Source organism: Callospermophilus lateralis, chromosome 12 (assembly GCF_048772815.1).
Source record: "Callospermophilus lateralis isolate mCalLat2 chromosome 12, mCalLat2.hap1, whole genome shotgun sequence".
NCBI lineage: Eukaryota > Metazoa > Chordata > Mammalia > Rodentia > Sciuridae > Callospermophilus > Callospermophilus lateralis.
Window position 1 is genome coordinate 109768588 of NC_135316.1, and position 25491 is coordinate 109794078.

Here is a 25491-nt window from a genome sequence, read left to right on the forward strand (position 1 = left end):
TTCCAGTAGCGGACTCTGCTGTTTTTCAGAGCCTCCAGCAGTTAGGGTGGGAGGGAGGCCTGTAGGGTTGAAGAGGCTGAATGGCCTCAGAACAGTTCTCTGTGTTGTATGTGTAGTGATTGTAATTCTCATGCATACACTGATTTAGTTTTTTGTAGAGGCATTTCTGTAAAAGTTCTAGTGAGACTTTCCTCTTGTCCCCCTCCTACAAGTTTCTCTGTTTTGAGATTTGTCTGTTTTGCTTTTTGTTGCGCATATTACTCTTCCAGGGAATGTTCTGTAGAGTCTTCCTAGCGACTTATTGGCTTAGGATGTGTTCTCAGTGGTGCTTGTCTCATCCCTTTGTCTTGGCTTCCTGTTGAGTGTGGAGAGTGTTCATGGAGTGCTGACATCATGCTTGAAGCCCATTGGTGGCTTTGGCCAGTCAGGCGCTTCCTGGTGTCCCAGTGGGAAAGATGCATAGTCTGGCAATAACAGGAAACTTCACATTTCTACATCCTGTTGTTCTGAGTTTGTGACTTGCTGCCCTGCCATGATGAAGGTTAGTGGACATTTCTATATGTGTTTCTTCTGGTAGAGTACCACAGCTTAAATTTTCCAGGCTCTGGAATTAAACTGTGGAACGGAAGGAATTCACTTTATAGTTAAGGGAATTCATTTTATAGTTAAGGGAACTGTTTTGTGTATAAATGAAGCTGAGGCCTGTTAAGGTTATTGCTTAAGAAGGTGCAACTTAACCCATATTTAGCTCTTGAACAGCTTTAGGTAGAGCTCTCCCTGGTGTTGAACTGCTTCTTGATCATGGATAGCACATGGATTGACTCCGTGTTATAGATGGCTCTGAAGGGGCTGTTCTAAGGAGGACCCTGGCTTCACGAGACCCACATCAGCGATGGGATGCCTAGCTGTGCTTAACAGCTGGCTTGTTAGGGTTTGTAGGTCCATCTGATTTCTTCTCATGAGCTTCAGACAGCGAGCTGTGCTTTTAGTCCTTTCTGATTGTTTTAGTGACTTGGCCTCTGGTCCGAGGCCAAATTTGTCTCCCGAGTTTTCCATTGTTAGTTTTCTCTTGTTATTTGTGTTTGAATAAACATACTTCATAACTATTTTTCATTCACTTCAAAAATAGTGGACAGAAGACTATCAACTGGAGGTGATTTTTGTGTAAGAGAGCAGTTTACAATCCGGTTTGGAATTGCACTTCTTAGTGTCTCTTGACTATATCACACTTCACTCACAGTGATATTGAGTACCCAGTGGGTGGTGGATGGACTGGCGTATGTATCTGTCAGCACACATCCAACACACTAGGTGTTGGGAGGTGTGCAGTTGGCTCCTGTAGATCTTATACTCCATGGTAGAAACTGAAACTATTCCTGTGACACGTGTTCTGGGGGAGCCTATTGGGGGCTCAACAAGGCTGTCCAGGCAGGGCTGATCCTTCAGGAAGTAAGATGAGTAAGACTTAGTCGGGAAGGATGTGGGTGGGGGACAGGAAGTAGGGGAGCAGAAGGGAGTTCCTGACATATCTCTGAGTGTCCTCGAGAGGGAGAAGCTGAACCTAGGGGGAGGACAGAGGTGCTAGGTGGACCAACCACTGATGCTTATTCTGGTCAGTGGTTAACATACATTCAAATTATGTTAACATGACATTCATTTTGTTTTCTAAATATACTTTTGTTATTGGCACCTCTGAAAGGTGTGTGTGTGTGTGTGTGTGTGTGTGTGTATTTTGTACCAGGGATTGAACTCAGGGGCACTCAGCTACTGAATCACATCCCCGACCCCACATCCCACCCCCTTTTTGGGTATTTTATTTAGACACAGGGTCTCACTGAGTTGGCTTAGTACTTTGCTGTTTTTGAGGCTGGCTTTGAACTATGATCCTCTTGCCTCAGCCTCCAGAGCTGCTGGGATTCAGGTGTATGCTACCATACCTGGCTTGAAAGATATTTTTTCTTTCATAATTTTTCTAGGACAGAGTAGTGGATGATTTGACTGTTAAAATTGTTTTTGTATAAGGTTGGTTGGTGTTCAAAAGTGACAGGTAGTCCTCAGACAGTATTTGCAAAGAGCTATGTGTTTTAGTACATCTGTGCATGCACACACACACAACCCTCACAGAGTCTGTACCCAGCTATCTATATCCAGGCCATCTCTGTGTGCTCTTTCAGCTCCAGGTGATTGGTGTGCACCCTTGTGCATGTGCACTTTCTGTCTGTCTCTCACGCACGCGCACGCGCACACACTCCAGTTGTCTATGTCATGTCTTGTACTTTCTCTCTCCCAGCTCCAACTGGATGGTGTTAACACATGTGTGCTTTCTCCCCCACCCCCCACACACACACTTACAGACTCCAGCTGTCTGCATCCAGGTGAGCTCATGTGCTTTCTGTGGCAGCTCCACGTGTGTGGTATGAAGTGCTTGTCTATGGGATGTGACTGACTCCTCAGGGTCCCAGGTCTCTAGACAGCTCTGGATTGGAGGAGGTGCCAGATGGTCCTGATCCTGGCCAAATCTCTGCCCAATGAGTCCCTCCCTTGTCCCTTCTGTGTGACCTGATCCCTTTCCTTATATTTTCACATCCGTTGTGCTTGCTCACGTCTGTATTTTCTTTTTGTTCCTGTTTTTTGGAATCAGCTGCATCTTGCCTTCTTTTTATGCTGGGAAAAAACATCTGGGGTGTGCCTTATCCAGTGGCCTCTGCATACTCCAGGGGGAGAGGGCTGCAAGCTACCAGTGAGCCTTCACCAAGCACATGCAGCTGGGTGGCTCCTGCCCTGGGTGGGTGCTCATGGATAGGCAGCTGGTCCTCATCCGAGGGCTTGAACTGTGCCCCATGCAGAAATTCTAGTCCTTTTCCTCTGGCCTGCTCTCGCATATTGTGCTTCCTCTTGGGATTTCAGGATAAGAACCACACACCAGAACTTGTTGATGCTGCACTCAACATGAGATTGAGTACTAATTCTGCTTGTTTAATTTTTCCTTTCAGACATTTGATGCAAATGATTTGTATCAGGGGCAGAATTTTAACAAGGTCCTCAGTTCCTTAGTGACTCTAAATAAAGTAACAGCAGGTAAGACTCCTTTTTACTACATTTGAGGGGGTGGGAATACTAAAGGGAGAAAGGTTTTGGTTTTCTGTTAGTAAGGCAAAATGAGCATTACTGAATTTAAGAAATGAGCGCCTACTGCTTTGCTGCTATAATTCTGCTATCCTGAGCACTTGGGCTTCAGTTTCTGGTGCTGCAAGTCCTCCTTTAGAGACTGGCCTCTGAGCCACTTCCCAGCACATGTTTACTCTGAGTCCTGTCTGGAAGCCATTCTCTGCCTGAGCCTGAGTCAAAGCAAGGCTCCTGTGTGCAGTGGAGGTGAGGCACAGAGCACTGCCCCAGAGCAGGTTGCCTCCACAGGAATGTGATTGTGTCTTCAGGGCTTCAGGGCTTCACTCTGAGATTGAAAGTTGCATACCTCTAGGGCTGTGGAGATGGAACCATCTAAGAAACCATTCCAGGGACAGGAATCCTTAAGATTGTCTAATCACTTAGTGATGTATTGCAAATGAATATTTAGTGTTTTCTATAGGTGGTTAAATAGACACAAAGCAATCCTCTGTCCCCTTACGGTCAAAATTGTAGTTTTAATGTGAACAAATAGTAAGGAAGAAAATCAGTTACATGAAATTCAGGGAGATGTAGCTCACACCAGGATTTAATACAAGAGACCTTGCATGAGATCTTGAGAGTGTGGCAGGTTCCTGTATCCACCCAGGCAAGTGTCCATCTACCAGCTGCTTGGACACGGTCACTAGTCATGTGAGATTGTTTTGGTTGGTGGTGGGCTGCATGTGCAGCAGTGTGCAGCATGTGGCCTAAGTGTGCACAGGGCTGTATCCTCTAGGTCGGTGCCAGCATACTGTGGTGTCTGCATGATGACAGGATCTCCCTCCTGATAGCACAGTCTTGAGAATATAGCCCTGTCCCTAAGGGACATGCAGCTGCGCGTGTCTGCCTCAGAATTGTGAATGATGACTTTATAATTAGTATAGGTCTCTGTGGCAGACAGGGATGGGATGGCCCCGGCAAATGAAATCTATAGGTGATCCTCAGCTGGACCCCAGTGAATATATTGCTGTAGGTGCTCTCTCAATGTTTGAGTTAGCAAAACAGAGTGTGGAGAGGTGCTGGGGAGCTGCAGGCCTCGCTGGATCCCGTGCCTGTCAGCGGTCCAGGTTTGAGGCATTGAGATTTTTTTTAGAGAAATGATGGATTTGTAAACAAACTGGGATCAGTGACTCTTGGACACATGCCACTGTTTTTTCTACCCCCACCTCCTACAGAAGTATTTCTTGTGTATTGATGTCCTTGGGTCTGCATTGGATGTAAAATATGTAGTGCTTTTTCTTATAAAGTCATATTTAGAAGTTAGGAGATAAATTTGGTACTTTTCAGCTTTTAGTTAATGTTAGTGACTATTTTGCAAGAGCTTTTTATTTTTCTATTTGTTGGTTCCTTGCTCTTGGTTATTGTATTGAAGTCAGTGTGATAGAATTGACTGTCTTTTTAGTTCTCAACTTTAAACACTTGCCTCAATGCAGTATGGTCACAGCTGTTTCATTTTTGGGAAATTTCTGCCATCATCTTCCCTCTGTTTCTGTCACTTAAAGAAAAGCATGTGTGTTCTTAAGGCATTTAGATGAGTTTTTGCCTTTCAGTTGGCCAGAAGAATTGATGATGGGGAAGGAGAGGAGTCAGGATGCCTTGGTTGCACTGAGAATTCTCTTGAAGGCCAGGATAGGTTAGCACTGTGTAGCTAGGGTGACAGACTCACAGGCGGGTTCCAGGAAAATATCCTCTGTGGCTGGTTTTGTTTTGGGTGGTATTTAGGCTTTGTCTTCTCAAGTAGAAAGTACTAGAGAAGTACTCCTGTCCCTACATAGGATCTTACAAGTGCAGGCACCTTTTAGGGGGAATGTCAATACAGTGTCCCACACTTCTGAGTGTGGAGCCAGCAGCAGCATAGAGGTAGGACCTGGTGGGAAGGTCTGGCCCTGGATCTTCTGCAGTTCTGGCTGCCTTGAGCCATTTTGTCCATGAGAAGGTATGGACCCTGTGTTGCTCTAGCCCGAATGTGCCAAGAGAAGGTGCAACTCTGGGCTTTTCTGTGACAGTCTTCAGACTTTTAGCTGATTCAGAACTTTATAAGGTACCATGTAAGCCAGTTCCAACAGATTTGCCTGAAAGATGGGCGGGCTCTGGGCGATTGTCAGTGAGAAGGATCCCAGGTGGCTTTAGGACAGGGTAAGGCATATACATCTTGAAAAGTGTTTTCCCTGGTAAATTCCTCACACCATCATTTTCATTTTTTTCAAATCAAATCATTTCTAAGAAATGGGCTGCTGACATTGACTTGTTGGTTGGCCTGTTGTGGTGGGAATCCCGAGTGGGGAGGGGCGCATTAATTCCTGCTGGCTTTGGCTCTCAACAATGGGGTGAGGCAAGTGGAGCACGTGCAGCTTGCTCTTGAGGAGATAAGACTCAGAAGGGTCTCTGGCCAGAAAATGCACAAGGAGAAGAGTTCTTTGTGTTGCAAAATAATTCTTGTTGCTCACTGCATGGGAAATAATCTTGGAGAAGTGGCATATTGCTGTGGTATGTTTTGAGAGTGAGAACTGAGTTGTTTTCTGCTGGGGAGTTGTATTTGAGAAGCTTGTTTTTCAGGTGAAGAAATGTATTAAAAACTTATAAAACGTTTCCCAAACTTTTGAAAAGTTATACTAGAGAAATGCTGATGAGGAATCATCTTCAGATAGTTTCTGGAGAGGTAATTGGGGATGAATGCGAGTCATTTATGGGACAAAGAATCTGCTCTTTGTTTACTGCATAAATGGCCTGCTTTATTGTGGTATTTGGTGTGTCCCTCTGCTGGCCCAGTTTTAGAGCCAGCGTGTGGCATGGGAGCATGGTGTCAGGCGTTCTCAGCGCTTTTTCTCTGTGTGCATGACCTTTTCAGACATTGGACTGGGGAGCGACTCCGTATGTGCTCGGCCCTCTTCGCATCGGATCAAGTCTTTTGACTCCCTGGGATCCCAGTCTTCACACAGTCGGACTTCAAAATTGTTCCAGGGCCAGTACCGAAGTTTGGTAAGTTTGAGAGGTTTTGTTATTTAAATTCTAGTGTATTTGGGAATGTGGGAGTGTATGAATGTGTGTGGAAAGATGCTTGTGCTCCTGCTAACAGTGCTAAAGCAGCCCGGGGTATTTGACCTTGCCTCCATTGCTCTTGCAGCCTGGTTTTGTATTTGTCCTTACCAGATCCTTCAGATATTATGCTGAATGAGTGCTTTCAGAAAACTTGTTTCCTGGGGTTATATTAAGATTGATAATTCTGCTTGTATAGAGAAGCATGTACTTTTAACAATTTCCCTGACACAGTACTTTCTCAACTGCTATGCACAGAAGCATGAGAAGAAATGTATGTGTGGAAGAACTTAGCCATACAAAGGAGAGACAGTTTTAACCAAAGAAGCCAAAGGTAGCCTTTTCCTCTTCCTGAAAGCCTGCCTTCAGAGCTTTCCATGGCTGCTCAGGACGCCAGGAAAGGCACTTAGGTGGAGAGTCGTCTTGGGAAAGGAAGAAGAACCTGCTCATAAATGCTAAGGGCACAGGCTTTAACAGTGCCTGGAGATGACATAGGGGAAGGTAGAGCATGGGACTGAATGTGAGTCTGCAGGGAGGTGGCAGGTCCTACTGTCCTGGTCAGGTCCTGCTGTCTTTTGGGCCACCTGGGGCTGGCAGTTCTTGATTTGCTAATAGGGGCATGACCATTTTTTTCTCCTTGTATAAGGAGAATCTTACAATGGTAGTCATGAGAGCTCACATCTTCAGAGATTTTAGGGACCCCACTTTCTTTTTGCTGTAATACAGGAAATTATGAGGTTTTGCTAATAGTGACGTTCAGGAAGTGAAAGTTCATTTGGACAGAGTTGTATTTTGTAGTTGGAAATAAATTTGAGTGTAGCTCAAGGAATAGGGTTAAAAATAAGATTCAGGAGAAATGTAGTTTTTACATTTTCGTAAGTGTTTTGAAGTGAACCTTACTCTTGTCCTTACATTTGCCCTTGGAGAAGCCTGTCCTAGGTTCTGCATCTGCAGGTAGTGACGCCTTATAGTGATCTGCCTATACCAGCTCAGTCCTTCATATTTTTGTGGCCTCTCTTCTGCAGCCCTCCTGGTCCTTATGTGGTCTAGTTTTTTATAGGATGTGATGCTGGAGGAGTTTTGTAGCATTATCATTGTGAGCATTATGATTCCAAATTAAGGAGAAAACTTGAAACATTTTAAATTAGCTTTATAAAATATGAAAGAAAAATGTAAGAGAAAACATACTTTCAGTGAAAAAAAATACTTCAAACCATGGAAGTTTTCATTTTGGTTTTTCTTTTTTCTTACTGAATAAAGGAAGACTGGGAAATATGTATGATATTAAGTAAAATATGTGGTTGAAGATGAATGTTACTGAGATCTTAATCATACAGGATTAACATTCCATTAGCTAGAGAAATTGGTAAGTTATACCAGGAGTGAAAGGGTTCTTTTTGTTGCTGCTGGTGTGCTGGCTTCTCCTGCATGGGACATGGCAGACCTCTCTTGCGTGCTAGGTGAGAGCGACTCTTTGCCTTTAGATTTTTCTGAATATAGTTTACTCATAGCACTGTGAGGTAACTTTTTTGAGTTCAAAATAATCTAGAAATGAGGATGGCAGTGTTCATAGCTGAGTAATGAGTATATGGAAGGCCATTTATCATTCTCAACCTCTACCTGTGCTTGAAAATTTCCATAAGAACTTAAGCTGAAATGGCACCTTGTAGTTGTGGAGCATCAGTTCTGGGATCTTGTGACAAAGTTCAGCCCTGCACTCACAGCAGGCACTCCCACCCAAGCTGGTCCACTTCTCAGGCACTGTTTAAGCTCCTTTGCTCAAGCTAGCTTTTTTGACCTCCACATCCCTTTCAGTCTCCGAATGTTGCACCTGATTGCCACCTCACCTGCTGGTTGTTTTCGTAACCTTGTTTTAAATCTGCGAAGCTGTCTCTTTCTGCTCCAGGACAGTTCCTGCCTGGGGTGCAGGCTGACTAGGGCTGCTGCTGCTCATTTGGCTCTGCAGTGGGAGCTGGACCTCCTCACTTGGTGCCTCTTTCCTATGGCTCCCTCAGCATGCCTTTCTCTGGGTGACTTCTTCCTGCCCCTTTACATGCTCTCAGCTAAGCAGATCTCCTTGTCCAGCTCTGCTCTGCAGCTTGCCTGTCACCATAGAAGGAGAAACCTGGGAGATAATCAAGAGTGTGGTGGATCTAGGGCATAGATTTGGGTTTTTTTTTTCTCATAGTTTTCCAACTTTCTTTTCTTAAGGACTTTTGTTGATGCTTCTGGAGTCACTGTCATGTCCTGCATCTGCATTGGCTGTTAATGAGCATAGCCCCACGTTCTCTTCTTTATTCTCAGTTTGGGAACAGGGTTTATGTACTAGCTAAGCCTTTACCTGCTGTTAATGAGCACGGCTCCCAACTCCCAGTGTTGTTCTCTGAGATTTGTACAGTTCTGCTTCGCCTTCTTCATTCTGGGAGAAGTGACTTGATCTCTTAAGGCATTTCCTCTTCTGTGGCCCCCAGCACTCCAGGAGCCAGGGACCCCAGACCCCTTGGCCTTGTGATGCTGTTGAGTGACCTTGCTTGGGTACCGGCCTTCGAGTTCACCAAGTGTCCAAAGCATGCAAGAAATCACATCAAATTTTATTATATATGCTTTGTTAAATATTTTCAATTCCCTTGAGTAAACATGGGATATATCATGAATCATATTTTGTCAATTCTAAGACCTTTTTCTGTAAAACATTTTAACATATCTGAAAGTAACATGTATCTTATAGTTTATGGTACTCTGTAATTTAATTGATAGTATTTAGTGTTTTATAATATAACAATGGGCATTGTCCAGTTTTTGGCAACTTATACTAGATGAAATACATTATGAGGAAACTGAAACTTAGATAAGGTGGGTATTTACCCAGGATTGTAGAACTGGGACTAGAAACTGTGGAGTAGTTTTTTGACTCTGTGACAAGCCTTTTTTCAATGAATGAGAGTCTGGGCACTCTGGGACGTGGAGGAGGATCTGGAGCTTTGAAGGCTGCAGGCTTTTCCGGGTTGGACTGTCGGGATGCCTGCAGGACTGTGGGTAGAATAGCACTTGATGAAGAGGAATATGCCAGAAACTGGCAGATGGAATTCTGGCTGTAGGAGCCAGGAAAGTTGTGGAGAAGAGCCTGCCCAGTGGCTAGGTGACTGTTCTCAGGGGAGGTGTTCTATAGGCCCATGTGGGGACCCTTTTTCCCTTTGGGGAGGGAGTCTTCAGTCCCTTCCCATTGCTAATAGTTGTTGACTTGTAACATGCATTTTAAAAAGCTCATGTGTTGTGTGTACAGCAGGATGGGTTTTCACACATTAAGATTGCTAACTAAGCAGCATCCAGTAAGACCGACAAGACTAGCCTCAGGATGCTTTCATTGTTTTTTTCCCCCCCAGGGGTATCTGCTGTTGTGATTTCTAACAGCACAGATGAGTGTCACCTGTTTTTTATTTTATATAAATCCATTTTTTATTGAGAGAGTACTAGAATGTCACATTGAATCCAGGTGGATGACAAACCACTGTTTAGGAGATCTTTTTAAAAATGAGAAAGAAGAAAGCCCACAGTGATAATATAGGGTTAAATTCATCATTCTAGCTTCCTGTGGCACTAGAGACAATGAAGGGAGCCTTTCACACTCCGCTGTTGTCATCCAGACTGCCGTTGGTATTGTGCAGCGGGTAACTGGAGTATGTAGATGTCTTGGAACACCCTCCCTTTGGCTTGTGTGGTGCGTCTTGCCCTTCGGGCACTATTGTAAAAGGATGTGTTAAAGAAATCCACATCCTGTCACCATAAAGAAGCCAAAGAAGGTGAGTTTGTTGAGCGCAAGTTGTCACATAGGTCCAAGTGGTCCTGTCCTTTGTGGCATGCCTTGTCTTTCTCTTGGATGCTGCCCTTTTCACAGCCTTTTCCTATCTGATTGCTTCGTTTGTGAAGTACAGAAGTCCTTGGGTGTTTCCCTGGCACCCATCCGAGTTGAGAGTACTGTTTTCACCTTCCTGTCTATAGGGGGAATGTAGCTTACCTCCTGTGTAATTTCCTGATTTCTACTCACCTACTGTTGTACTGTGGAGCTGACCTCCATGGCCTGGCACCCAGCTGCAGCTACAGGAGGCTGGCAGTGGGCTTGTCCTGGGCACTGTGACCTTGGAGGACCCCTTATGGACCCCGAGGTTCCCTTGCGCTCCACAGTTCGTTCCTTATGTGAGCTCCTCACCAGAATCACTGTGTGAATGTTTATACAAGGCTAAGCTATAGAAAGGAGAAGGTGGTAGGGTTGTGGTAGACTGCTGGTGACCATGAGGGTGGTTTGCAGAAGGAGACTCGCTATGGCATGGTGAGTTGAATGATGTTCCATCTCCCAAGAACAAGTACCACTGTGGCTGCCACTTTATCTTGCTCATGCCATTGGTGGGGTGGTGAGTTCTATGCTTGAGCAATGGCTGTCAGCTGGAGCCTGCGCTGCCACATGTTGAGGAAGAGACTCCTGTGTTAGATATTAAAGATATGTTAACTATTATTTATTCAGGATTTTGAATTATTGGATACATACTTATAATTTATGATTAATGTTGAATTTATACACACGTTTAGATAGATAAGTATTAACATTTGAGAATGACCAGCCAGCTACTCAGCTACTCTTTGTTAAGGATCTCCCTCGTGGTGTGGGTGTAGTCTCGTGAAGTTCACCTGCTCCTGGTTAGAGTAACTCTGAGACTTGCTAGAGACAGCCACTTGCAGTTTTACTAGTGGTTCTTTTAGGCTTTTGCCTATGTGTGTCAAAGGAAAATGCCTTTTTTGGAGGAGGGGGGTTTAATTTGAAATGTTTTTTCAGTGTGGATGTCCATAGTAGAGAGTGGTGAGCTCTTTACACGTGGTCCCTTTACCTGCTCCCCAATGCTCTGTGGTCCCATTGTCTTTGTGGCCAAGCTCTATCCTGGCTTCAGTTAGTTCGGTGTTTAGAACATTAGGGTGGCCAAGCCAGCAGTGTTCATAGTGGAGTCATGTCGCAGCCATGCTTTCTGGAATGCATAATTATCTTTGTTTCTTTTGTTTTCCCTGTCCTTTTTGCAAATGGTAGCCCTGATCTAAGAATCTATTTGTATGCATTCAAACCTGTTAGATTTCTTCTTGCTTATCTCCCTGAGGAACACTCCTGGTGTTACACAGGCTGTTGCATGGCAGTCTCTGATTCTGCTTGGTCCTCCTTGGAGGTGCTTCTGACCTATGTGGCTCTCCTCCACCACTTTCTCCATGTCTTCATTTTGCCCTTGCATTTCACCTGTCTTGGAGGAGCACATTTTCTCTAATTTGTTCCTGGAGAAAGGGCACATGGGATGTAAATGTTTTGAGGTCTTATAATCCGCAGATTGCTTTTTTCCCCTGACATTATGATTTTTATTGCCTTTTGTTTTCAGAGGTTTAATGCTAGGATGTGATTTGGTCTGAATGTTTGTGGGTTTGTCCTGCTGTAATGGTGTGCCTTTGTCAATTCCAGGGCTTTTCCAGGTGTGTTCCTTGGCCACTTGGCAGCCCTTTTCATGCCATAGTCCCTGTGGTTCTGCTTATTCTTCAGCATGCTCTGTTTCTTTTCTTCTGAGTGAAGTTTGTAAATGCCATTCTTTTCTGAGGTTTTCTCTGTTTTGTTTTTTTTTTTCTATTTCAAGACAGTTTGTAGGGGCTTTTTCAAGACTTTATGATGACTGCTGAACTTATTCCATCCACTCCCATGTTGCTGTTGCCTTGATATCATCTTGGGGGGTCCTCTCTCCTGGTCGTCCGCTTGCTGTCTCTAGGGCATGGCCTCAGGCATGGTCTCTACTCTACTGGACATCTGCTTGCTGTCTTCTGGACACGATGTCAGGCATGTCTCTCCTGGTTGTCTGCTAGGTGCTGGGACTCCCAGTCCTGTCTTTGTTTATGTGGCCATAGGACATTTTGCCCAGTACCTGTTCGACACCATGGTGCATGTGGAATGGGCTTCCCCCTGGTGGTGGGGCACAGGAGAACACCACACCATCCTCACTGGTTCCTCAACGAGGTTGTAGTTCATGTTGTGGCCCTGAGAGTGGTCTCATGGGCCCTCTGGGCTGCCCCTTAGACTTCTCTGGGACTTGTTTTTTTCCCCTGTGGACTTTCATGTGGATTTGGGTTGCTGGCCTCTCCAGAGCCTAGTCCAGATTATATGGAGATAGAAAGAAACTCAGGAGTCTGCTTTTCTCTTCCTGCCTTCCAGAGACTTTGAAAAATGCAGTTTTTGTGTGGGGAAAAAAATAAACATTCAACAATACCCAGTGTTGGTGAAAATCATGACAAAGAACTCTTCAGATATGGTTGGTGGGCATGTTGCTTGGTGTGAATATGGAGAACCTTTTTGAAGGGCAGTTTTAGAAATTTATTTTTACATTTAACATGTATTAGTATGTGTTCTTTCACTAGAATTTAACATGGAGGCTAATTATATTCAAAGATGGACATGCAAGCATTTTTAAAGTAGCCTTGTTTTGCAAGACAGAAATACTGTATGTAGTGTATTAAAAAAATAATCTAAAGGCCCATTGTTGGAGAGTGATAAAATAATGGCACCTTCGGGTAGTACAGCATTATGCAATTAGTTGGTTCTAAGTATTGCTGGAAGAATGACTGCAGAATGCTGACTTGGCCTAAGTGTTGGAGGAGTATGCGCACTGATCCTTCTAAATGTGTGTGAATGTATATCGGTTTGTGTAGGTTTAGCAGTTGCAGAATGAGACCTTTAAGCTCTGGAGAGGGTCTCTTCTGGGGCCGGGACCAAATGATGAGCAAGGTGCACTGGGAGAGACAGGAAACTTGTTTCTTTATTTTAGACATTTTCCTGCTGTTTGAATGTTTTGGGCATTTATAATAATGTTTTGGCTGCCTTTATAAAATATAATCTTACTTATTTTAATGGAGTAGACTGTATCTCAAGTAATCTTCCTCCCATTCCTCCCCACCTGCTTTTTAGGACATGACTGATAACAGCAACCATCAGCTGGTAGTGAGAGCCAAGTTCAATTTCCAGCAGACCAATGAAGACGAGCTCTCTTTCACAAAGGGTGATGTCATCCACGTCACTCGAGTGGAGGAAGGAGGCTGGTGGGAAGGCACGCACAATGGCAGGACTGGCTGGTTCCCCAGCAACTATGTGCGTGAGATCAAGCCAAGTGGTAAGTGGCCAAGCCTGAAGTGGCACTGATGACTGCTGTTCTTGAGGCTGAGAAAGCAGCCATGAATGCATTAGCATCCTGAGTGCTGGCTCTCCAAGAGAGTCTGGGAAAGTGCCTCTGTTATGATGAAATTTTTGTTTAGTGGAATCCCCAACATTGGAGTTCTGGGACAAAGGGCTTCACAGTTATAACCTAACTTTGCATTCCATCCTGACATTTTCCAGATTCCAAGGGAAATATCTCAAATGTGTTAATGTTCTCCCCTTCCTCCTCCAGGTACTGAGGGTTGAACTCAGGGCTTTGTACATGGTAGGCAAGTGCTCTACCAGTACAAATTTGTGTACTGTACAGTACAAAGGCTTGGAATTTGTGATATGCAGGCTTTTAATTGTGGCCACTTTACCAATCATCTATTTGTAGATAATTTCTGCTGTTTATATCAGTAATAGTATTTTAAAATGTATTGCTTTCTTTGTGTTTTCTGTATTTTTTTGACTTTTTTTTACTGACCAAAACTGATCTTTCAGAGGCTGATCTCTTTTGAAAGAGAGTGGTGGTCTTTGGCATAGTTATATCGCTGATATGCACAGTGGAGTTGAATGTTCTCTGAGGCTTGTGGTTAGATCTGCTGACCAGGGAGTGGCTGTGAATGTTGAACGTTGGTGAGGCCAGCGACTGAAGTGCCAGCGGACTGTGTTTAGGGGACCTGGCATTGATGTTTTCCTGACACAGGTGTTTCTTGGCCATGCTTCAGGCCATGGGCCAGGGTGGAGGATTAAGAAGGAACTCCATAGAGACTTCTAGGTCATGTGAATGCTGTTGGGCACTGCTGGCCTTCAAGGAGCTTGCCTAAATTGCCTCTACATATGTAAATCTTGTTTTATGTTGAGCTTGGTTATAGATGCTCTTGTGAGAGATAAAGATTTGCAATGAGATTTTAGAAGGAGGTTCAGAAAGGGGAAGAATGTGGGAAGGCAGGGAGAGAGGTGGGATGACATTTGTAACTTTGTATGTTGTTCCTGCTATTTGGAAAGTAGTGCACTATACTGTTTCTCTGATTCCGCCCTAGGAAAGATGATTTACCAATCTGGCTGGAGAACAGGATGTGTGGAAAGGGCATAGTGTGCTGGGGTGGGTATGGCCTAAACTACAGATATTTCAGATGGAAAGGACGACTCTATGCATTGCTTGTGGAAGTCCCTTGGTGGGGCTACTTAGCTGCAGTATGTATGGTGGGCACTCAGTGCTTACACAGAGCAGGGTCCCTGAGTAGTCATTGCTGTTATTTTATTTTTTAATGTAGCAAGAAAAAATGAATTTTAAATGTGAAAATGACAGTTTTGATAGTAAAATATTTTCTCAACAGTGACCTTGGAAAACTTAGTGCTTTTGTTACTGGGGCCCAGGCCAGAGGCCTGAATCTGGGATCCCATCTAACTGGATTCAGTTTTCTGTCTGCATCAGGAATGAGAGCAAAACAATATAAAAGGGAAAAGTGAATTTAATCACAGCTTGGCCAAACCCAGAAACTACTGCTCTGCCTTTCCAACCTATTATAGGTTACTGGAGGGAACAGTCATGTAGAACAGAATCTGAGAAATACACATCTTTCTGGCTGTGGCTTCCAGTGAGCCCGTGTGCAGTTCTGGTTTTTGTACCCTCTGGTGCTCAGGGCCTGGGATTTGGGAGCATTTCTAGCTCCTGTTCTCAGCATGAGATGAGGTGATTGCCTGTGGGAAACAGGATGGAGAAAACAGCTTGAAGAACAGTTAGCAGGAAATGAATGGGACTGAGGAAAAGCAGTTTGAGGCTTATTGAAAGTTCCTGATTTTAAGGATGCCTGTTATACTTCAATAAGACAGCGGGCAGCCGGGCAGCCGGGCAGCCGTGAGTTACAAAATTCTCTGGGTTTTACTGTTCATTTTTGTTACCTTGTTTATATAACATTCACCTAGCCATTCTGTCTGTTTCTGAGTGTGTAATTCTGTAGCATTAGGCATGTGCATTTTGTTGCATAACCATTGCGTCTGTCAGCCTCCACAAGTTTCTCATCTCCCTGATCTGAGGCTCTGGCCCCAGGGAGCACTGATAACCTGCTCCCCTCCCCAGCTCTGTACCCCCTACTCTACTTTATGTCTCCAAAGCCGAGCAGCTCATATAAATAGAAACATACTGTTTCTGTCTTTTTGACTGACTTGTTTCACTGAGTGTAATGTGCTTAAGGTCCATCTGTGTTGTAGCATGTGTCGGAATTCCCTTCTCTTCATGTGTATTACCTTTGATTGTCTGCTGATGGGCACTTGGGTTGCTTTTGCGTCTGGGCTGCTGTGTGCAGTGCTACAGGTATGTGACTGGTCAAGTCCTTGTTTTCACAGGTTAGGTACAGGTGCTCCTCGGCTTTCGATGGGATTGTACTTTAGGTAAACCAGTTGTAAGTTACAATATGGTAAGCCACCTAACCTGCTGAACACCATGGCTTAGCCTAGCCTACTTTAGACATACTCAGAACTCGTGAACCAGCCTACAGGTGGGAGAAGTGGGGAAATTGTATCATACAATGCTAACCTGTGGAAAGACCAGGTTACGTTCTTGAGTACATTCTTACTGAAAGTTACTGCTTTCACACCATTGTAAAGTCAAATAATGGTATGCAAACCTTCCTAAGGTCAGAAGCCATCATCATGTACCCAGAAATGTAATTGCAGAGCAGGTGGTACTTACGGGCTGCGGTTTTGAGACCTGCCATGTGCTTCTCCAGTTATTGTACCTTCTTGCATTCCTAGTAGCAGTGTGTGAGTGCAGTTTCTCCATATCCTCTTCCAGTTATGTTTTCAGTAACAGCCATGCTGTTGGGTATGAGGGCTATCTTGTTGTTGCTGTTTTTATAGTTATTAATAGTAATAAGCAGTATTTTTCATTTTTACTACAAAATCAACTTGGCCAAGATTTTTTGGCTGCTTATTCTCTGGTTACTATAAAGTGTTTTTTACATGTGACCTCAGTCCTTATCATAACCCCAGCAGACAGGTATTGTTAAGATTTTAAGCGGGTAGGAAACATATAAATTGCAACCTTTAGAAAAGTTGCTAGTCACGTGTGGAACCAACTGAGCAGCAGTAGGTGAAGGTGATGGACATGTGGTTTGGTCTGTGACTCAGCTGGGCATCCAGGCTGAGCTTTGAGCCCAGCCACCTGTGTGCAGTGCTGCAGGTATGTGACTGTGAATTTGCTGCAAACAGAATTGTGCTGGTTAGGTTAGCAGCCCGCCAGCCCCAGCCCCAGCATGTGGGGACTTCATCCTCCTGGGCCACCATTGGGAGAGGACACCAGAAAATGGTCCTCACGGAGCTAGGGAGTGGTCGAGCCTTTGGGAAGGACCTGGCCCAGTGGGAGGCAGGAAATGAATGGGACTGAGGAAAAGCAGTTTTTCCCAGTGGGAGGCAGTTTTTCAGTCTGTTCTTTCAGCTAGCCATGTGGCTTTCATTAGTTCTTACATTGACTACTCTTAAACATTGCTTCTTTCTAATTTTGAATTGTAGTAGGCTGCAGATGAAGGGAATGTCCAGGTATTTCTCCTGTGGCTTTTTCAGTTAATGCAGCATAAGAAATGACACTGAAGGTGGGTTTGTGGGTCTCAGAGTCCTGGGGTGCCTCGTGGGTGTGATTTTCAAATAGATTTGAATGTCCTCACTGTCGTCTGTCGGTAGCTGTTTGCTGTACAGCATGCGGTTACTCATTAAGGTTGCAGACATGTGTCCTGATGTCTTGCAGGCAGGGCCCCCCTAGTGTGGAGTGGAGGCCTCAGGGTTAGCAGTGGCTGAGGAAGCTAGGTAGGAGGGACCAGTGAAAGGAGTGTTCTGTGTTGACCTCCCTCAGGGGCAGCTGTGACATTCTGCCCTACCTAAATTTCCTTGTTAGTATCTTGTTTCTGAGTGTGTGTGTGACCAGTTTAAATCTGTGTTTGTGATACATTGGTATTAAAGATGCATTGTTTGTAGGGAACCACACCATAGCCATAGTTTATGTACCACATGGAGTGGTGAGTAGGTTGGCTTTGAAATTTTTCTGTTTTTAAAAATATAAGACACATACCATTATTTGTTGTCCTTTATTTGACAGTGAACCTAGGGGAATGACTTCTCATCTAGTGTTCTGTAATCATCCGAGTATGTTGTTAGAAAAGTCAGGCCAGTCTGATTCCAGATGTTGGCAGCTGAAGCAGAAAGGTGGGAAACCATATCTTTTATTCTCCCACTATAGCAGGAGGATAAAATTCTAGGATTGCAGTTACATTCAGTGTTGCAATTTTCTTGATAGTTCATTGCCTTTCTGATGGAGTAGGTTTCTTTTTCCAAAGGTATGTTTAATTTAAGCATTGTAATTCATGGTGTAATTGGTGCTGAATTTGCTGAAAACAAAATTGTGCTGGGTTTGAAGCAGACTTCTCTAACTGCCTTCATGTTAGATCATTTCCTTGTGAAACAAAACCCTGACTTCTCTTCAATTGAGGTTTTTTTTTTTTTTTGCTGTTACCTTTTGGGTTGATTTCCAAGTAGTTTTACTTTGTAAGCAAAATCTGAGGGCTGCTTCTAAATTCTGCTGTTTAGGCTGCTTATCTCCAGATAAAGTCTCTAGATTGTCTCCTTAATCTCTGCTTTGGGGGGTGGGGAGTATGCATAGCCACAGGTTATGCCCTCTTGTGGTTAGACTCGGAAGTGTTCTTGTTGTGCTTTCTGCTTTTAACCTGTGGATGGTTTCTTGTTTGAAATAGTTTTGCTTTGAAGCTAGATACCTTTCAAGTCTGTATAATAATCTTTATTTGGTGTCAAAAGTGCTGTAGATTATTTCTGATGTGTATAATCTTGTGGAGGTATGTAATTGTTACTTAGCATTTATTTTCTGTATGTCTTTTTTTGGATGTGAAAAACTCATGTGTTTTACCTGTATAGATATATATATATGTTTCACACATACATAGGCTCATAATATGGAATTCCCTACATTGAAGGGAGAAGGCAAGGGGAGAGCACAGCAAGGCCTGTTCTGTTCTGGGATGGAGAGATACTAACTTCTGCTGTTTTTGAAGTGGAGGTGCTCAGTAGTACACACTCCCCAGGTGTCTCTTAGATGGTTATTTCAAACGTGCTGACTCTAATCCTTGCATTTCTGGACAGCCCATCTGTGTGCAGGAGAGGCATTTCCATCTGTGCAGGAGAGGCATTTCCTCTGAATGTTAATTGAGGAATTCACACTGTGGCTTCCTGAGTTCGCCACTTTTTAATATTTCCTGCTCGTTTTTCATAAAGAGTGATGGGACATGCTGCTGAGTTTTGGGAGCAGGACAGGATGACCCAGGACCTTGCACCCTCTGCTGCAGAAGAAACTTATACTGCAGCCCCTTCTTTCTCTGTTGAAGGTAGGGTCCAGGCAGGGACCTGTTTGCAAACAGTATTTTCCCCAGTGCACCCAGAATATAAAGGAGTCATCCAGATACACATGGTTTTTGTTAAGAGCATAGATTGGAAGATTAGAGCCTCTGAGGCACATGTGGAGAGCACAGTGCTAGGTATCAGGATCTGGGATTAGATGGTTTGGAATCTTTGGAATCCCAGTGCAAGTATTCATGCAACTTAACATACCAGTGTGTACTCACCCCAGCATAGATATCACAGCGTGTGGTGTGACTTGTTCTGCACTGCCATCTCCTGATGACAGTGACCAATCATCCTCACTTGAAGGGGAGCATCCCATAGATGAGATCATATATAGCAGTTTGTAGTCAGGTCCTTAGTCTTTCAGTATGAGAGGCATTCTTTTCCTCCAAAGTTATTCTTATTTATGTTAAATAATAAACAGATCATATAGTATGTAGGATGGAAGTACCTTTGTAATGTGAAGCAGTGTCCCCTATGCTTCCAGGCCCTGCCCAGTGGCAGCCTTTGCTCAGGCTCTTCTCCCCCTTCCAGGGAGGATGTGGAGGTTTTGTCTCCCGTCTCACCTTTTCCTCCTGCCTCCTTGTGCTATTTTGCTTTCATATTCCTCTAGTTGGTGATGCTAGTGATATAGGCCATCTTGCGTCTCATCAGCATTGTGTGCTTCTCTCTCGCTGCTGCTGTGACACAGTGACTTAACATGGCCCTGTTCTTTGCCCTTCTGCTTTCTGTCTTTGGTCAGCTATATTTTCATATTGGATTGTCAAGACTGTTAGCAAGTGCATCTGATTCTGAGACTACAACCAATACCCATTCGGCGGCACTCATGTGAGCAGCAACCTTCTGCATTCCTAGGAATGGAGAAACACCGTAGTGGGAAAATCAACAGGGTTTTTAATGAATTATGAGGCACAGCAGGAGCAGCCTGAATAGTGCCTGAGATGAGGGAGGGTGGTGGTCCCTGTGCTATCTGTTGGCATCCAGAACTGAGGACAGGCACTTTTGTAGAATGCAAGAAACTTAGAGGAGCTTCAGTCAGATGCACCGGTGCTGTTTGGCCTCTGATTGAAATGAGCTGACTACCAAAGTCATTGTCACGACAAACAAGGAGGTTTGAACACAGATGAGGCATTAGAAAAGACTAAAAGTTACTTTTTTTTTTTTTTAGATGTGATTAATAGCCTGATAGTAGGGTTTTTGCTTAAAACTGAAAAAAGGTCACTCTGGCAAGATGAACATTAAACTATTGATGGATAAAATGATGCCATTTCTGGGGTTGATTGTATATTGCTTCCAGAAAAGAAAAAAGGGGTAATATGTGGTAAGATTGGCTAAATGTTAATGGCTGTGTAAGCTCTACTTTTTACTGTAGTAAAGTTAGGAGAAAACACTAACTGCACAATTACAGCATTTTCAGAGACAAATCAGAAGTAATTGCTGTCAGCAGCTCATCCCTTAGAGAAGAGGAGACTCAGCACCTGATAGAGTAAGGACCTGGGAACCGGAAGGGTGAGAGTGGATGGTGAGTGGGGAGTTGCAGTCTACACTAGGGCACATGGTGACTTCCAGGCAAGGCAAAGAGGAGCAGAGGGAACAAGGAAGACCAGGAGGGAGACAGGAGAATAGGCCCCTGGGCAGGGCCGCGTGGCAGTCTTGTGTTTGGCCTCCTCTTGGCCATGTGGGAAGAGGCCATCATGGCCCAGCCGGCTAGCACCTTCCAGTGCTGCTGCTGTGGCTTGCCCGTGGGTGCCCCGCCTCAGCGCAGGACGCAGGCTTGGGAAAGGTCTGCTGAAGCCTGTCCCTCCTCTTCCCTGTGTTCTCATGGAGATCCTGTGAAGGCCTGGTTTTGGTTTTTAACCAGTTTTTCATTTTCCTTCTCCTCTCCTCCCTCCACCCCTCCTCTCCTCTCCCCTCCTCTCTCTCTCTGGTTTGTTTCACAGACAGTGTTGATTTTGAATACATCCTCAAATTGGGAAACTTTGGTTCATGGATTTCCCATTCACCTGTGGTGTTAATGGGTCCATTGAGATGTTTGTTTGAGTGATCATATTATTTATTTCTAGAAGTTTTGCTTCATTCTTTTTCAGTTGTTCTTCATGTTCAGGTTACCTTTTTCACTCATTTTGGTCCCTCTCTTCCTTGTCATTTTAAACACACTTCTTTGGTTGTCTCGTTTCTGCCTTTTGGGAACTTGACTCCTGCGCCTATTGCAGCCCTGGGCTCAGGCTTCATTTCTTCTGTGGCTTACACTCCTCAGGCAGGTTTCTTTGGAGGAGATATATGTGGCTTCATGGTTCTGGGCCAGTGGATGAAAACACCTAAGCTGTTTTTCATGGGGCTCACCCAGGAGGTTCTGTTGCATTGGCCTTGCTGGGACTGGGACTGGGCTGTGCCTTGCCTCCCTGTGTTGGCTATGGCCCTGCCAGGGGCCAGGATGAGTTACCCCCTCCCACAGGTGGTGCAGTGAGATTGTGGGCACTTTGGGACTCTCCTCACTTGTTTTTCTTTCACACATCTGTGTTTGAATTCTCTTGTTTTCAGCGTAAGTTTTTTGAGTTTATTGCAGGAAAGAGAAGACCTGCCATATCAGGCAGCCCTGGGAAAGTGGCACTGAATTCTGTCCTCTTTATTTCCCCACACCTCAATAATAGCGAGTTTAAATAACTTTTAGCTATAAGATGGGCTAAAATGTTGTTTTTGCAGGGAACTAAGGAGGTTGAGTGTTTGGGGACCGATTTCCTGGCTATATGCATTTTTTTCTATTATGAATGACCATAACTTCACTCGTATTACATTTTTGTCCTCCATTTTTTGGTAGAAGCTACCAAAGGCCCCTGAGGTTGCCTATTGCCAGCCCTGTTCTGTTGACATATGTCCCCTCCTGGGTTGACATTCCTGGATCCCAGACACTTGGCATGAGCATGCAGATGAGTGACTCCTGTGTCAGGAGGAAGGGGTGGCCTGCTGGCTGTCCTTGGAGGGGATCTACCTCACCTGTTTGTGTAGTCTGCTTCCTGTAGGACTGCTGTGGACACTCATTGGAGGGGTTGTGGCCTTTGGAGCCCTCTGTTGAGAACTGACTGCAGGGCATATTCGGGAATGTGATCAGGAGACCTGCCTGCCTCAGTGCTGTCCACGTAGCAGCCCCAGAGGGAGAAAAGACAGTTTGTGTGGGATTACTCTGATTTGTCTCTGTTTCCTCTTTGCACCTTTCCTATATTTTTGTATAAAATAAGTAGCCTGAACCTTTTTAATATAAAATCTTTTTCCTTAATGTTTTCATAGGAAATTGAATCCAATTAACTATTGTGTTGAGAATGGGGTATGTCTTAAGTTTAAATAAAATATCAAATTCATTATTTTAAGCTAAAGCAGATTCAAGGTTATGCTCGTGCAGTTAACCACGCAGGCACAAGTACTAATACATGTGCTCTTCTTGTGTGGTTTAGGGTCAACGTGGCTTTGAGTCGGCCTTCAGCCATTTCATCTTCATTGTCACTTTGTGTTTTGCTCCCAAATTGCAGACTTTGAAGATGGAAAAAAACATTGTTCTCATGTAAAAGTGCCGTAGTCTTGCTGGGCACAAAATCATGAGCCACCACACAGCTTGTAGATTCAAACAGCAATTCTTTATTCTCGTGGTCACACCGGCTGTCTACAAAAACATTCTAGGGAAATCCACGTTCTCTCCCAAATCCACCTCCTCTGCCTCCCAAAATACTCTCCCTAAATCCCGGGAGAGACTCAAGGGGAACTCAGGCATCAGGATACGCCCTATTCCCAGCAGGAATAATCTTAAACCCGGATCCGCCCTGGTCCTTGAGCAAGGTCACCTTACATGCAATGTTACTGCAAAATGTCCTATTTCCATGAGTCCTTCCACTAAGCAACATGGGGTACGCTTGCAAGGAAATTGTCATACCTACTTGGCTAATGGCTCCCAGCATAAAAGTGTCAGTCTTCTCTAATAGTTACCTTCTTAGCATAGGAGGAGCTGAGTTTAAGAGGAGGGTGTGTATAGAGCAGGTCGTTTTCCTTGTGTATTACTTGCATTTAGAAGCAGGTTGTTTTCCATCCATGGATTGAGAGAGTTCTTTCGCCTGGGAAGGACATCTTCAGTTTTGTTCTTGACAGCAAGGTGCTCAGAAAGGTGGGAAGCACGCCCAAGGTTAAGGGTTGTGAGTTCTTGGGCACTTTGGGCTTGTCTTTGTGTCTGGAAGACATTAGAGATGCTGCACAAGCAGTTGACTTTAGGACTTGCAGCTCGGGAGTGTTGAGTTTGGCAGGTGCTGCCTAGAGCCCTGTGCCTGTGAGATTGTGGGCAGAGGAAGAGTGGAGGGCCACTAGAATTGTGGACAGGTGCCATCACCTCACACACCACAGGGACCGTATGTGTCCCTGCCCAGTATCAGGATTCACACAGCAGGATTCTTTCAGGGGAGGTGAGGCATGGCGGGGGGACTGTGATGTAAGTTCCCTAGGAAATATTCAGAAGAATTTCTTGGTAGAAAATATGGAAGAGGCCCCTGTCCCAATGTGATGCCTTATCCTGTAGCCCCAGAGGGCCAGTGATAGATGGATCACAGAGCCAGTTAGACTTGTACCACTGGCCCCTCCCCACAGAGCCAGTAATAAACAGGGTGCCAAGCACACCTGAAGGCAAGCCATGGGTCAATATAGATGGGCAGGCTGCGGAGAACCCCTGGTGGACACCACACACCGACCTGCATGCCCACTGCCTATGGAACTGTCACAGACACAGGCACACACTGCTTCCGAGGAGCAGACACTCCTCCACTCCTACTCTTCTTGGGGTCTTGGATGTGTGCCGAGCTCTCACACGTCCCAGCCACAGCCCGAATGTGTCCGACGCTGAGCTGCAGCGTGGTGCTGCTTCCCTGGGTTTGCCTCTCTTCTTTCCTTCCTCTTGTCTCTCTGCTGGTTGGGAAGCCTTGTGCGTTCTGCCCACTCGGAGTCCCGAGAGTTGGTCTAGAACTGGGGTCTCGGTGTTCTGTGTTTGTCTGTACCTGCCAGCATTTTCTTTTTTGTGTGATGTTTTGTATTTAGGATGCTGTGAAGCTGTATGCGAAGCTCACCTCTTGTTTTTGGCTGACACTTGTGGAGCATAATTTCTCAGTCATTTCCAATCCACAGCTGAAGAACTGGGCCATGACCTCCAGACACCCAGCCAGAGGGAGCCTGGTCTGTGTGCTAGACCCTTCCTTCATCATCTTCTCTGGCTGGTTCTTTGAGCTGAGGCTGCTGGGAGAGCAGTCGTGGGTACAGGAGGGGCTTGGCCAGCACGTTTTACCATCTCTGGTGTTGGCCTGTAACACTGCTTTGTGTTTTTATTCCAGAGAAACCTGTATCTCCCAAATCAGGAACTTTGAAGAGCCCCCCCAAGGGGTTTGACACAACTGCCATCAACAAGAGCTATTACAACGTGGTAAGTTATGGAGGACATTTTTACAAATAGCTACTGCTCCTTAAATATTTATGAAACTCAGGAATGTGGGCTACATGGAAGGAAATAGAAAGCTTTCACTGTTGGCACATAGACAGAACCACCAGTGGTGCTGCAGAGTGTCCCCTTCTAGTGTGGGTATGCTTCATTGTGTTTTGGAATTGTACCCTACTCTTGTCACAAGCGTAGTATTATTTCTCCATAGCGTCAAGTAGATTTTCACAAATGAGATTTTAGAAGGTGTAGAATATGATTTAAAATTGTTATATGCATCAAGTTGCATTCTATTTGAATTTGGAGTGGAATATAAGTACTTTAAAGATCAATGTAGTTTCTAGTTTATTTTGTATTTCTATGTAGCCTTTCTCTAGGGCCCCGCTGTCTGTGTTTCAATTGGTATGGAATTAGAGGTGTGTCTAGACTTCATGCATGTTAAAGACAAGTGTTTCTGGATCTTGAAATTTGCTGTATTTTGAAATAATATGATAATAATAATATGTCTTTTGTGTTCACCTGTATCACATAATCCCCCTTTGTCCCCAAACAACTGCATATGCTAGGAGTAGAGTTTTTATTAAATAAAACTATTAAATTGCTGGGATGATAGCAGCAAAGTAAACTTTCTAAACATACATGTATTTTGAATTCTATGGAAAATGTGCATTTATTTTGTTTAACCTCTCCCCACCCCCAAACACACGGACTCATGAGGGCTTTGTATTTTTATGGTATGGTAGCAGCTGATTAGTGTCTTTGCAGCATCTCTTTTATCATGATTGTTTTCTATCCCTGAATTAAGAAATGGTGAATGGTCGCATTTGGACTTGAGTGGATTCTGCTGCATTGACTCCACCAGTCCTGTGCTGGGTCCTGCACACTTGGTACTCTCCTCAGCATTCGCCCCTGGCTGCTGCCATATCTTATTACACAGCAAGTTGGCTGTGGGGAAATTTACTGTGTTCAACAGATAATTCTGTGGTGCTCATGATTCCCAAGCACTGTCAAAGGCATGGGCCCCGGTGCTGTACTAGTGCTGGATGCACTGTTTCCTCTCACCTTCCGCCTCTGTCTTAGGGCTCCTCCTCTTTATAAAGTCAGTTCTTCACCTCTTCTGGCTAGAAGGCCTCTCTGTACATCACGTCCCTTTGCTAATCAGTAGACTTTCTCTTTTTTCTTTTTTGTGAGTCAGGTCTTTCTCCCCCTACAAGCTTGT

At 44.6% G+C, this 25491-nt stretch overlaps 1 protein-coding gene across 8 annotated transcripts in view; it reads left to right on the top strand.

The window, feature by feature from the left end:
* Window positions 1–25491, top strand: part of Arhgef7 (Rho guanine nucleotide exchange factor 7) — a 135775-nt gene that overhangs the window by 63158 nt on the left and 47126 nt on the right. For 5 of the 8 annotated variants that reach the window (XM_076872629.1, XM_076872624.1, XM_076872627.1 and 2 more), the window contains 4 exons: window positions 2994–3078; window positions 6014–6144; window positions 13181–13382; window positions 24172–24260. In XM_076872629.1, the coding sequence (XP_076728744.1) occupies window positions 2994–3078; window positions 6014–6144; window positions 13181–13382; window positions 24172–24260 (507 nt within the window). Of the gene's footprint in view, window positions 1–509; window positions 542–2993; window positions 3079–6013; window positions 6145–12481; window positions 12528–13180; window positions 13383–24171; window positions 24261–25491 lie in introns of those variants that run through there. The other 3 variants (XM_076872626.2, XM_076872628.1, XM_077110698.1) reach the window with 3 other exon arrangements.